The sequence below is a fragment of the Chelonia mydas genome, chromosome 19 (assembly GCF_015237465.2).
Source record: "Chelonia mydas isolate rCheMyd1 chromosome 19, rCheMyd1.pri.v2, whole genome shotgun sequence".
NCBI classification, from domain to species: domain Eukaryota; kingdom Metazoa; phylum Chordata; order Testudines; family Cheloniidae; genus Chelonia; species Chelonia mydas.
The window spans coordinates 18,688,279-18,702,708 of NC_051259.2; the positions used below are offsets into that span (position 1 = coordinate 18,688,279).

The 14,430-nt window shown below is 42.9% G+C and overlaps 1 protein-coding gene across 3 annotated transcripts in view; it reads right to left on the minus strand.

Annotated features, from left to right (window-relative positions):
• Positions 1–8,103: 8,103 nt before the first annotated feature.
• The window catches only part of PTAFR (platelet activating factor receptor), a 38,804-nt gene continuing 32,477 nt past the window's right edge, over positions 8,104–14,430 (minus strand). For all 3 annotated transcript variants that reach the window (XM_043532432.1, XM_043532431.1, XM_037881539.2), the window contains one exon: positions 8,104–12,669. In XM_043532432.1, the coding sequence (XP_043388367.1) occupies positions 11,498–12,607 (1,110 nt within the window). In that variant the 5' untranslated portion in view covers positions 12,608–12,669 and the 3' untranslated portion in view covers positions 8,104–11,497. The remainder of the gene's footprint in view (positions 12,670–14,430) is intronic.

The following is a 14,430-nucleotide window of genomic DNA, read 5'->3' on the forward strand; positions in this document are numbered from 1 at the left end:
ACTGTTCCTGATCACTTTCCTCAATTTTTTCCTGAGACAATCAATGTAATTATTAAGATTGTGGTTTCAACCATTGTGGCTGTCCAGTCAGATGATTATTTTTTCTTATGACTGTATATGAGGACGTGGTAACTGTGGGTGGTGTTATCATTCTTGTGCAAGAATTCTTTGAGGCGGAGTTTGTGGAAGAATTCTTCTAATTCTCCACATTAGTGTGGTATCAGGTATGATGCTGTATGGAATATGCGGGTCACTTTATAAGAGTGTTGATACCAATATTGGTAAAATAGCATATCTGGTCAGATTCCTTGCAACGTAAGGTATAGGTATCTGAAAATGTTATGATTTGAAAAGTACGATAATCTTGTTTATATGTTTGTATCACTTTTATATTACAGATATATTGCCGAACTTGTGCTGTGTTTCTGGCTGACACCCCCTGACAAAATGGCATCAGCACTAAACCTGCTTGATGGCCCATTAAGGGACATCAACTGTACAATTAACTGATTGAAAGGGCCAGGGACTACACCTTATGACTTAGCAAGGCTTCCCTAAGGCCTTTGAATGCCATGTGCTATGAGTTTGTGTTTGGAACAAAGGAAGTACCAGCCACATGGCAAAAGGACTATGAAGTGCAGCTGCATCATCTCCATTTTGTCTTTATTCCTGCTTCTTACCTCTGGAGGAACTTTGCTACAAACTGAAGCTCTGAACAAAGGACCGAATGACCCATCCAAGCTGTGGATATATTTCAGAGGGACTTTCAAGCCAGCAAACTCACCAATACCGCTAAAAACCTGATACTTGGACTTTGAATCTTTGTACGTATGTGACCACGTTACCATTTAACAACGGTCTTCTTGTTCTTTCTTTTTTGTTTATAATAAACCTTTCATTTTAGATGCTAAAGGATTCGCTGGCAATGTGGTATTTTGGGTAAGATCCAACCTAATACTGACCTGGCAATGTGGGGCTTTGGGGTCAGAAGAACATTTTGTATAGTGAGCAGAGTTTTAAAATAACTTCTCACTGTACTGGACCTAGATGCTGACTGGGAGCCAGAGAACTGGAATGCACTAAGGGGGCTGTGTGATTCCTTTTCTTTTGCTTCTTGATAACCAGTGTAGGGATCTGAAGCACAGTTTGTGACTGGTTGGGGAGTTTAACTTCAGTGTTACGCACAAAACTGGTGGGTATCTGCTCTTCCTTTTGCAGGGTGCCCTGACTTTGGCATTTCCAGTAAGAGTTGCCCCAGGCACACTGGGTCACATCGGGTTTTGTGGTGTAGCAGAAGTTCAGTCCTTTGGGGAGTACAAATAATTCAGCTCCAATTACCACTAGTTATGACATTCCCCAGGGTATAAGCTGGACTGTTGGACAGCTATGTCTCCTCAACTCTCCAAATGGGGTGCCTTTTACAGTGCTTCGCTGTGAGAACCACTCCTAATCTGTATACACACAGCCTTTAGTATGCAAAATCACTCCCAGCTGAATTATGAGTGCTTTTAGCCAGCCACTCCTGAATTATATTGCAGTGACACCAGCAAATTTCCAGTTCCAGATATGCCCTGCCCAGCTCTTGCCTTCTGTGCAGTGCAAGCTCATAGCAAACAGAGCTGTAAACAGGGGAGTTTGAGTGGGAGTTTGAAAGGGGAGTTTGTCTTGTGGTGCTTGTGGTGCTTGTTTGGGGTTTGGTTTTGCTGTGGGTGGTGGTGTTTTGGTGTGGTTTGTGTTTCCCAGATTAACAGGATTTAGGTGGGAAGGCTATGACAGATACAGAGGTGGGAGTGACCCATGTAGCAGAAGACACAATGAAGATGACTGGATGTGGAAGCTGTGGTATGTACATGATCCTGGAGGGGGCACCTGGTAAGAGTTTTGTCTGCATGAAGTGCCGTCTGATAGAGCTGTTGGAGGAAAAGATCCGAGGTTTGGAGATGCAGGTGGAAAGTCTGGTAGAGTTTAGGAAGGGGTTTGAGCAGATTATGGAGCAAAGACATGAGGTATCTGAAGGGAAAAACTCAGACTTGCAGATGGAAGCAGGACTAGGGAATTCTGAGGGGAGACTGGGTGAGGAAAGTGGTCAGTGGAAGCATGTGACTAAAAGAACTAGGCAGAGGAAAAGACGGGCTAGTGAAGGAGTAATAGAGCTTAAGAATAGGTTTGCAGAGTTGGAAAATGAAGAAGGGGCTCAGCAGGTAGTTTCTGAAGGTGACAGGGCAAGGAAGAAGAGAAGAGCGGTTAGTCCTATAGGAAAAGGGGAAGAGTTAATGGAGATTACACCAAATATGAGCCCCAGGAGGATACAGGATGGGTTAAAAAGGATTACAAGGGAGAATGGGAATGGAAAGAACTTGCAGCCAGAGGGAACAGGGGATAGACTGGAGAATAGCACCGTCACTAGGAAAAGGCAGGTCTATGTAATTGGGGACTCTTTACTGAGAAGAATAGATAGGCCTGTAACCAGAGCTGATCCAGAAAATAGGAGGGTGTGCTGTCTTCCAGGTGCTAAGATACGGGATGTAGACCTGAGGTTGAAAAGGATTCTAAAGGGAGCGGGAAAGAATCCCCTAATTATCCTTCATGTGGGAACAAATGATACGGCTAGATTCTCGCTGGAAAGTATTAAGGGAGACTATGCTAGGCTGGGGAGGACGCTTAAGGAAATTGAGGCTCAGGTGATCTTTAGTGGGATTCTGCCTGTTCCTAGAGAAGGGCAACAAAGGTGTGACAAGATTATGACTATCAATAGATGGCTTAGGCAGTGGTGCTATAAGGAGGGCTTTGGGATGTATGGCCACTGGGAGGCATTCATGGATAGAGGACAGTTCTCTCGGGATGGACTTCATCTGAGTAGGGAAGGAAATAGACTTCTAGGATGGAGGCTAGCACAACTGATTAAGAGAGCTTTAAACTAGGAATTTGGGGGAGATGGTTGGGAGATGTCCAGGTAATCTCCACGCCAGAATTTAGCATAGAGTGGAAAGAAAATGAAGTAAGAGTGGATACAGCCGTAGGTAGGAGGAAGGGCAGTGTAGATACAAGTCTAATAGGTTATACTGGTAGTAAATAACCGTGCCTAATAGGGTACAGAATGTGAGTGAGGCCAAACAGCAAAAATTAAGATGTTTGTACACTAATGCAAGGAGCCTAGGTAACAAAATGGAGGAACTAGAGTTACTGGTGCAGGAAGTGAAACCAGATATTATAGGTATAACAGAGACCTGGTGGAATAGTAGTCATGACTGGGCTACAGGTATTGAAGGGTATGTGCTGTTTAGGAAAGACCGAAATAAAGGTAAAGGTGGTGGAGTAGCATTGTATATCAATGACGAGATAGAATGTAAAGAAATAAGAAGCGATGAAATGGATATGACTGAGTCTGTCTGGGCAAAAATTAATTGGGGAAGAAAACTATTAGAGACTCCCCTGGGATAGTGCTTGGGGTGTGCTATAGACCGCCGGGATCTAATTTGGATATGGATAGAGCCCTTTTTAATGTTTTTAATAAAGTAAATACTAATGGAAACTGTGTGATCATGGGAGACTTTAACTTCCCAGATATAGACTGGAGGACGAGTGCTAGTAATAATAATAGGGCTCAGATTTTCCTAGATGCGATAGCTGATGGATTCCTTCAGCAAGTAGTTGCTGAACCGACTAGAGGGGATGCCATTTTAGATTTGGTCTTGGTGAGTAATGAGGACCTCATAGAGGAAATGGTTGTAGGGGATAATCTTGGCTCAAGTGATCATGAGCTAATTCAGTTTCAAACTGAACGGAAGGATTAACAAAAATAAATCTGCAACTAGGGTTTTTGATTTCAAAAGGGCTGACTTTCAAAAATTAAGAAAATTAGTTAGGGAAGTGGATTGGACTGAAGAATTTATGGGTCTAAAGGTAGAGGAGGCCTGGGATTATTTTAAATTAAAGCTGCAGAAGCTATCGGAAGCCTGCATCCCAAGAAAGGGGAAAAAATTCATAGGCAGGAGTTGTAGACCAAGCTGGATGAGCAAGCATCTTAGAGAGGTAATTAAGAAAAAGCAGAAAGCATATAGGGAGTGGAAGAAGGGAGGGATCAGTAGGAAAGCTACCTTATTGAGGTCAGAATATGTAGGGATAAAGGTGAGACAGGCTAAAAGTCAAGTAGAGTTGGACCTTGCAAAGGGAATTAAAACCAATAGTAAAGGTTCTATAGTCATATAAATAGGAAGAAAACAAAGAGAGAAGAAGTGGGACCGCTAAAAACTGAGGATGGAGTGGAGGTCAAGGATAATCTAGGCATGGCCCAATATCTAAACAAATACTTTGCCTCAGTCTTTAATAAGACTAAAGAGGATCTTAGCAATAATGGTAGCATGATAAATGGGAATGAGAATATGGAGGTAGACATCACCATATCTGAGGTAGAAGCAAAACTCAAACAGCTTAATGGGACTCAATCAGGGGGCCCAGATAATCTTCATCCAAGAATATTAAAAGAATTGGCACATGAAATTGCAAGCCCATTAGCAAGAATTTTTAATGAATCTGTAAACTCAGGGGTTGTACCGTATGATTGGAGAATTGCTAACATAGTTCCTATTTTTAAGAAAGGGAAAAAAAAGTGATCCGAGTAATTATAGGCCTGTTAGTTTGACATCTGTAGTATGCAAGGTCTTGGAAAAAATTTTGAAGGAGAAGGTAGTTAAGGACATTGAAGTCAATGGTAAATGGGACAAAATACAACATGGTTTTAGAAAAGGTAGATCGTGCCAAACCAACCTGATCTCCTTCTTTGAGAAAGGAACAGATTTTTTAGACAAAGGAAACGCAGTGGATCTAATTTACTTAGATTTTAGTAAGGCGTTTGATACTGTGCCACATGGGGAATTATTAGTTAAATTGGATAAGATGGGCATCAATAGGAAAATTGAAAGGTGGATAGGGAATTGGTTAAAGGGGAGACTACAACGGGTCCTACTGAAAGGTGAACTGTCAAGCTGGAGGGAGGTTACCAGTGGAGTTCCTCAAGGATCAGTTTTGGGACCAATCTTATTTAATCTTTTTATTACTGACCTGGGCACAAAAAGTGGGAGTGTGCTAATAAAGTTTGCGGATGATACAAAGCTGGGAGGTATTGCTAATTTAGAGAAGGACAGGGATACCCTACAGGAGGATCTGGATGACCTTGTAAACTGGAGTAATAGGAATAGGATGAAATTTAATAGTGAGAAGTGTAAGGTCATGCATTTAGGGATTAATAACAAGAATTTTAGTTATAAGCTAGGGACGCATCAACTAGAAGTAACGGAGGAGGAAAAGGACCTTGGAGTATTGGTTGATCATAGGATGACTATGAGCTGCCACATGTGATATGGCTGTGAAAAAAGCTAATGTAGTCTTGGGATGCATCAGAGAGGTATTTCCAGTAGGGATAAGGAGGTTTTAGTACCGTTATACAAGGCACTGGTGAGACCTCACCTGGAATACTGTGTGCAGTTCTGGTCTCCCATGTTTAAGAAGGATGAATTCAAAACTGGAACAGGTACAGAGAAAGGGGCTACTAGGATGATCCGAGGAATGGAAAACTTGTCTTATGAAAGGAGACTCAGGGAGCTTGGCTTGTTTAGCCTAACTAAAAGAAGGTTGAGGGGAGATATGATTGCTCTCTATAAATATATCAGAGGGATAAATACCAGAGAGGGAGAGGAATTATTTAAACTCAGTACAATGTGGACACAAGAACAAATGGATATAAACTGGCCACTAGGAAATTTAGATTAGAAATTAGACGAAGGTTTCTAACCATCAGAGGAGTCAAGTTTTGGAATAGCATTCCGAGGGAAGTAGTGGGGGGCAAAAGATCTATCTTGCTTTAAGATTAAACTCGATAAGTTTATGGAGGAGATGGTATGATGGGATAAAATGGTTTGGTAATTAAATATTCATGGTAAATAGGCCAATGGCCTGTGATGGTTTTTAGATGGGTAAGATCCAAGTTACCCGGGAAAGAATTTTCTGTAGTATCTGGCTGATGAATCTTGCCCATATGCTCAGGGTTTAGCTGATCGCCATATTTGGGGTCGGGAAGGAATTTTCCTCCAGGGCAGATTGGAAGGCCCTGGAGGTTTTTCGCCTTCCTCTGTAGCATGGGGCACGGGTCACTTGCTGGAGGATTCTCTGCTCCTTGAAGCCTTTAAACTACGATTTGAAGACTTCAATAGCACAGATATAGGTGTGAGGTTGTTTTTTTTTTGTAGGAGTGGTGGGTGAAATTCTGTGGCCTGCGTTGTGCAGGAGGTCAGACTAGATGATCATAATGGTCCCTTCTGACCTAAATATCTATATCTATCTATGAAAAGTCTGTCACTTCATTATAAAAAATTATGTGCACAAACCCTGTGATCTTAAACAGAGGTTCCAGATGCTTCAATCCAAATACACCCTGGTTTAGATTAAAAAAAAATAAAAGGAGTTTATTAATTACAGAAAGATCGATTTTAAGTGATTAGAAGTAATGAGGCATAAAAGTCAGAATTGGTTACAAAGAAATAAAAGGTAAAAAATATCTAACCTAACAAGCTGAGTGAACTTAAAGCAAAAAGGTTTTTCTCACCACATCATCACAGCAGCCTGGCTGGATTTTGTCCATGTGGTGGGTCCTGGTACTACACGTAACAACACAGGTGTTCCACATTTTGGTCATTAGTCACACCTTATTTTCCACTGAATGCATCCGATGAAGTGAGCTGTAGCTCACGAAAGCTTATGCTCAAATAAATTTGTTAGTCTCTAAGGTGCCACAAGTCCTCCTTTTCTTTTTGCGAATACAGACTAACACGGCTGCTACTCTGAAACCTGACCTTTTGAATGATTGTGTCACCCTGGCAGGTTTGAAGGTTGAGAGGTATACTTAGTAAACCAGTGTTGCTTTATTTTTAAAACCCAGTTTTGTACTACTAGTAGTAATTTTTACTAACATTTACGGCCATCAGTGTAATTATGGATTGCTTACCAAAAGACTCTGTTGAAAGAATGTGAAGCAAAATCAAGCACTCAGAAATTAGGAAATGCCAGAATTACTGTTGCCTTGGCAACCCTAATTCACCTGCCCAATGCATATCCATGTGATAGTCTTTAAATACATAACCACATTTTATTTTTCTCCAGGACCCCTGCCTCATTCTGTGCCGAGACTGGATGATGCTCAGGGAATGGTTACTTAGGTCTTTTTCCTTAATTTAATTCAGTGTGTGGTCTCTGGCCTTATTCACTGCACTCCACCCAAACCTTGCACTGAATACAGAATGGGCTCTTTTATAGATGATATCTCATGGTAGAGTTCCACAAGCTAATTGTGCACAGTGTGAACAAATATTTCCTTTGATCAGTTTTAAATGTGCCCTTGTTCTTGATATCAGGAGGGAAACAAGCAACTAGTTACTCATTGCTGATTTGGGGTTTTTCCCCTAAGCAGCTTGCAATATCCTAACACTAAAAGAAGTGTGGTCCCATTCCTATAATTAACTTCCTGTGGGTAAATCCCTCTGTAAAACAAGGATAATAATACTTCCTAACACAGAGGAGTGCTGTGAGACTTAACACATTGTTTGGAAAGTGTTTTGGGATTCCCACATGGAATGATTGGTAGTTTGAGTATCACAGTTACTGACTTTGCTGAGGTCATACAGTCACCTTTAACAGAAATGGGCCCAAACTTGAAAACCAGAGTTTTGGTTTAGGTTAATCTTTAAAACTCTTTGCCAATAAAGAGGAGGGGAACTTGAATTGTCCCTGATGTTAAGTCTCAACCTGTTCCCTGGGAATGGCTAGCAATACAGGAATTTGGGCACAATGTAATGGATCATGTGATGAAGATGTGTGGATGAACATACTCTTTAATTCCATCCTCCATATCCTTGCAAGCAGCCCAAAGAATAAATGCAAGATAAACTTTGCCAGTCTGGCACATCTTTTTGACTACATGTAGAATTCCTTGGCATTGGGAAACCAGCACCTCCCTAGCTAAATGCAACTGGAGAAAGGACAAGCACATCCAAACCAAAATTCCTCTAGTAAAAAACTGTCACTCAACTGAGAAATGAAAACCAGGTTGAATGAGTGTGAAAGTGGTTTATTGAGAATGTTACTTGTTAAATAATTATAACATGTTCAGTGCAATACGAGACAACTAAAAAGAGAGTCCTGGGCCCTAGTATTTTATAATCTGGCCCTCAAGCTGATAGTCTTAACACTGATTTGTACATTCTCTCTCATATAATCCCATTGGTTTCAGTAGGACTACTCAATGTGAATGGAGTATGGCAGTTGGCCCTGAGAGAGAATATTTATGCTCATGGAATACAGCTACCATCAATCCTCTCAGCAGGCAAGGTGGTGATTCGGTCTTGACTTCACCTACCAGAAATCACAATGTAAAATTTAATCTGAAAAAAAAAATTGAAATGCTCTTCACAATACTGATTCTTTGTATGACTGTTAAACAGTCACTTTATGGGTCTCCACAACCGTTTGTCCTCTGTACTGTCCACTACCTTCACTTCATTATTATAATGGATGGAACGACCTTTCTTCTCTCTGTTTTGTTCTGTTACAGAAAGTTTCTGAAAATAATTGGTTTTTGGCCATTTAAATCATTTCAGTCTGACTGTTCAAACCCATCATATTTCATGCCCACCTTTCTAAGCAAAGTCCAAAGCTCTTCCCTTTCCCAGTCTTTTGGAAAGTGCTCCTTGTTATTGGCCTATTACTGGTTACTGGCTCAAGCCAATGTTTCAGAAGTTGGTTTTCTACTGAAACCTCATTTCTTTCCCTTTTTCCTTAACTGGGTTAGATTGTGTTTTATTCTTCTCTTTCATCGTCCTGGCTGGCCTACTCACTGGTGGTTTAAAAAAAGAAAAATCGCTGCCAGTGAACACATGGCAACCTGGCTTTGGGGGGCTGTAGACCTTAGTTGTACTTTCCACTGCACCCGAGGAAATAAATGAAGGTTAAATACAATATCAGTTGCCTTTGAATTCTACCCCAACATCTATTCATTATTATAGAAATATTCCTCTGGAGTTTTTTCACCTTCTGTTGCAACGTGGGCATTGGTTTAAATTAGAATAAATGGTGGATTTTCTGTCTTTAAATCATTGTTTGAGGACTTCAGTAACTCAGCCAGAGGTTATGGATCTATTGCAAGAGTGATTGGGGTGAAGTTCTGTGGCCTGCAGTTGTGCAGGAGATCAGACTGGATGATCATGATTGTCCATTCTGGCCTTTATGTCTGAGTCCTCATCCCCTGATTCTGTTCATCATTACAGATGTCATGCTTAAAAATATGTAACTTGTTTCATCACAAGCATCCAGCTTGGCTTGATTTATGAATTTCTACCCTTTGGGCTGAGTGAGAACATCACTTTTTTCTCCCCCATTTCTCTTCACTTCTCCTTTCAGCCCCCCATTTATTGGTGAATGTAGAAAAAAATATCAGAGGATTGAGCACAAGGGGGAAAAGTTTTAAATTTATTTAAGACTCTTCTGGAGGATCCATTTTGTTAAGTCAAGCCAGGACATCCTTGTCCTGCATGCAGTTTAACAATTTCCCATTAGTATAATCCTGTTCCTCCTCTAAAATTTAAATGATCATCCCAGAAGCAGAAGTGAAAAATCTCAGCAATATTTTTAAACAGATATATTTTAAGTGATTTGGTTAAGTTTTAAAAAAAAAATCCAGTTGGAGTGCATTGTCTGTCCTGTGCAAATGTCTTTGCCCTTTGATAATAAATGCAAACATCTAACATCAAAATGGTTTGCTCTAATAACCAAGTAGATGCCATATCTGCACTAGAAGAAGCCCCTGCGTAGTCTTCGTGGGCAGCCCTCAGCAGAGGCCATTGCAGTAGTCTAGCCTACAGGAGGCAAAGGCACATGCAGTTCTGATCGGGTTCTTATCCATGTCCTGCGCTGTAGCATCTGAATGCATAGGTGACCATTGTGAGGTCCACAGTAGAAAGGAAAAGTCTAAACTTTTTGCCCACTCACAGATATCAAAGTTTGTGGTCCCCCAGTGATGGCTGGGGATTGAAGAGTTGGGAATCCTCTCAGTGAAATATGAGCATAATATAATACCATTGTTGGTCGGATGATTGGAGAGGTTTGGAGTTTGCCACACAAAACACTCCTAGCAGTTCTCTGGCTGGTATCACCAGGTTTGAGTACGAGTATCACCAGGCTGCTGCTAACTGGTATAAATAACCTTTTCCAATGTTGACATGGCAGATGAGTTTTTCCAATCAGTAGCTGGGAAATTTTTCTAGAAGAGTTTAGGAACCAAAAACTCATGTAAGAGCCCAACTAAGTTCCCCACCCTGTTCCACTTCCTGTGCTTGAAGGAAGTTTAGTATTGAGCAACTCAGGGTTAGACAAGGAGCCTTAAGTGTCTTCTGATCCATAATCAAGCCTAGCACCCTTAGGATAACCAGCTTTCTGTGGGCCCATATTGTCTGCAGCCAGCACTGTTTAGAGCAGGGTCCCTTTCACCCTGGACTGAATGCCTGAGCTTAAAACCCTTGATATTTTTGCACTGGACTTAACATGACAGTAGCAGTTTAGTGGCTTGGAGGTTGCCCTGCGGTGTGGCCACAACCTGTTAGTTTTTTAATGATAAAATACTAGAAAACAGTCTTCAAATAAGCAACCAGCTACATTTCTTTGTTTCCAGCAGTAAAAGTACAAGCAGGGACAATAGCCACTCCCTCTTAAAAATCCCCATCTATAATAAATAAAAGCAAAAGCATTAAAAACCCATTCATTTGCTATCTTAACTCCTATGATGGCAATCACCTTCTGTCACTTGGAGCTTTCAGTTTATATTTGGTCTCTTTCTGAAAGATATGTGCTAGCTCAACCAGAAGTTATTGGCCTGGGTCCAGGAATAAGTGACATTCTCTAGCTGGTGATGTGCAGGAGGTCAGGCTAGATAATGGTCCCTGGTGACCTTGAAAATCTATATATACAGATCCCAGAGAGATTGGGAGATCTATGGCAGAGGTTTCCAGCACATCACCAATACCCATCAACTTTCACAGACCACCCCCTTATCCCCAGGCTGGTTTCTTGGATCAGATCCCATAGAATCTCTGTCATTCATAAGGGTGAGCTCTCTGCATGGCAATCCCTTGCCCTCCCATGTTAAAGTGCTGACAGATCACATAAGGAGATAGGAGGAGTGGGAAGGGCACAAGGTCAATGGCATTTTTCTTCACAGAAAAGAAAAACCAACTGAGCTGTGATTAGTGTCCCATGAAGCATCAGTATGTGGCAGAAAGTGCTCCTTTGCAGCCCCTGCGGAGTCCCTATTCCTCTGGTTGCATTTGTGGGTATGGGGATTGAATGCTCATATTTCCTCTTCCTGATGGAAATGCAGAGATCTGGCCCACTGATGTGTCCCTCTCCAGGCTGGCTTAGTGAGAGGAAGCTGATGACACAAGTGGCCCAGCCCTGCTCAGTAGGAGACAGGGCTGTATTCATTTCTCATGGGGTTGTTGGGGAGGTCATTGATGGGCACTGTGCCCTCAGTCACTGTTTCAGTGGTTTGCCTGGAACACTTGCGACTCCCTGTCATGTTTTTAAGATTCTCTGAAAGGTGCTTCCTGAACTTCGTGGTTAGGAAGCAGTAGATGACAGGGTCCAGCATGCAGTTGGTGCTCAAGAGGCATAGAGTAACCTGATGGGCATCGTTGATCTGCCGGCGCAACAGACAGTTTTCTTTCTGCCACCACTCTAGGACCGTCAGGGTCCAGGGGAGGTCAATGAAATGGTGAGGTACAAAGCATATGATGAATACAGCCAGGACAGTACACACCATCCTGAGTGCCCTCTGCTTCACATGGGTGCCCTTCTGCATCTGCACTGGCTTGGTCAGCAGTGTCCTGATAATGAACAAGTTACACACCAGTATAAACAGGAAAATTAAGACAAAAATAACGAATATGACAACATGGGTTGCGAGGATGTGCGCAGTGTTGCTAGAGGTGTCATAGCGCTCAAAACACCGCGTGACGGTGCCTTGGTTAATCTCCTCCGCATTAGTGCCATCGTCAATGAGATAGTACAAAGCACTGCTCACTATCACCACCCAAATAGCTGCGGAGAGGAAGATACCCCTTCTCCGGGTGGGGAACTGAGCGGCTGTGATGGGCTTGGTCACTGCCTGGAATCGGTTGTATGTAATGACTGTCAAAAAGGCTATGGAGCAGTAGGTGTTAACGAAGAACAAGTAGCCGGCAACGTTACACAGGAATGTAGGCATAATCCAGTCTCCTCGGTGGTGATAGTAAACAATCCACAGGGGCAGCGTGATTAGGAACAGCAGGTCAGCCACTATCAGGTTCACCATGAATATCTTGATTTCGTTTAGTTTCCTCCAAGCATAAACCTGGCAGAAAATCCACAGCACATAGCAATTGGCAATGAAGCCCAGAATGAAGATGAAGCTGTACAAGATGGTGAAAAGGGGGTATCTGAACTCAGAGTCCACCCTGCATGAGGTGTTAGTGGGCAGGGTGGAGACACTCAGAGGTGAAAGAGTGCTATCTCCCCACTTCGTGGACATTGTGTCACTGACCCGACTCTTCCAAGGCAGAAAATTTTCTGTCCTCTTCTTTTCTTCTTATTCTAAGAACACAAAACATATGAACTAGGATTACAGGGTGTAGGGTCGCTGCCAAGCCCCAAAGCCACCTGTCTGTTCTCAAAAAGAAAAGGAGGACTTGTAGCACCTTAGAGACTAAAAAAAAATTTATTTGAGCATAAGCTTTCATGAGCTACAGCTCACTTCATCGAATGCATCCGATGAAGTGAGCTGTAGCTCATGAAAGCTTATGCTCAGATAAATTTGTTAGTCTCTAAGGTGCCACAAGTCCTCCTTTTCTTTTTGTGGATACAGACTAACACGGCTGCTACTCTGAAACCTATCTGTTCTCAGTTCATATCCCCTCTGACTGCAGGAGTTCTCCCACATTCTTTTGTGCCCACTCACTCCTCTGAGCTCTCCTCTCACTCTCCAACCTCCGACACCCACCCTGCCGTCTGCCCCCCACCCACTCCGCTCCTTCCTCTTCTCAGTATTACTCCAGTTTCATACCCACCTACATCCTATGCCCGCTTGCTCTGTGGTCCAGTCTCCCTTACTTCTCTAGTTCCACAGAGAACTACTCCCCACCCATTCTACCGCTTTCCCTGCCCTGCCTCTCCAGGGATTTGAAGGAGCCAACTGTAAAGTATGGGACAGAGCTCATCCTGAAATTGTTTTACTCGCGATACAAAGCCTGTGTTGGTATCACAGGGCCCGAGCATTTCCATGGTTATAACTGGAAAGCTGATGTGTTTCCTAATGTCTACTTCTTGGACACTGGTCATATCACAGGGCATTAGGCACCACATAAGCCATGTTCTTTAAAATACAGAATGGCCAGTCACCCTACAAGCTCATATCTGCCTACCCGCCTGCCCCTCCAATCTCAGCCTCTTTCCCGGAGTTGTGTGGTGGGGAAGGTGCTCTTTAATTGCTGCTGGCCCATCTGACTTGCACTGAACAGAAGAACAGCCCTATCAGGTCAGAGCAAGGGTCCAGCTAGCCCAGTGTCCTGTCTTCTGACAGCGGCCAATGCCAGGTGCCCCAGAGGGAATGAACAGAGCAGGGAATCAAGTGATCCATCCCCTGTTGCGCATTCCCAGCTTCTGGCAAACAGAGGCTAGGGACACCATTCCTGCCCATCCTGGCTAATAGCCATTCATGGACCTATCCTCCATGAATTTATCTAGTTCTTTTTTTGAACCCTGTTATGGTCTTGGCCTTGGCCTTCACAACATCCCCTGACAAAGAGTTCCAAAGGTTAATTGTGCCTCACTGTCCCTTCTCACATAGGTTACTGCCTCTCTTTTCTCCTTTACTGTTGACCAAGCAACAACCTATTGCCACATAAACACAGAGAAACCAGAATCATTAGTTAACCCCATATAGTATATGGGGCAGCAGGCCCAGTGAGCTCTGTTAGCTCCACCTCTAAGAGCTCACCCATTTCTTTGAGGGCGGGATGTGTTTGTATAGGGATAGATGCTGAGTTTCTTGTAACATAACTTTACTGTATAAATATATCCCCCATGCTGTGAACTGCAATGCCTGCTGAAGCAACCAATGCATAATCAAAGCCCTGGTGGTGGTGGTGCCCAGCCCTTCCCCTCCCCTTCGGTCCCCCCAGGGTGCAGTGTGGTGTGCATGCATGCCCCATGAAATAGATCCATTCCACTGGAGTTTTACAAACAAGTAGCCCTTGGCAGCGGGTGTGTTCAGAGACTTTCTACAGCAGCGCTTGGAGTTTGGGCACAGTCGCACTCTGGAAAGGCCCCATGGAATCTCTGCTGACTTAGCAATGG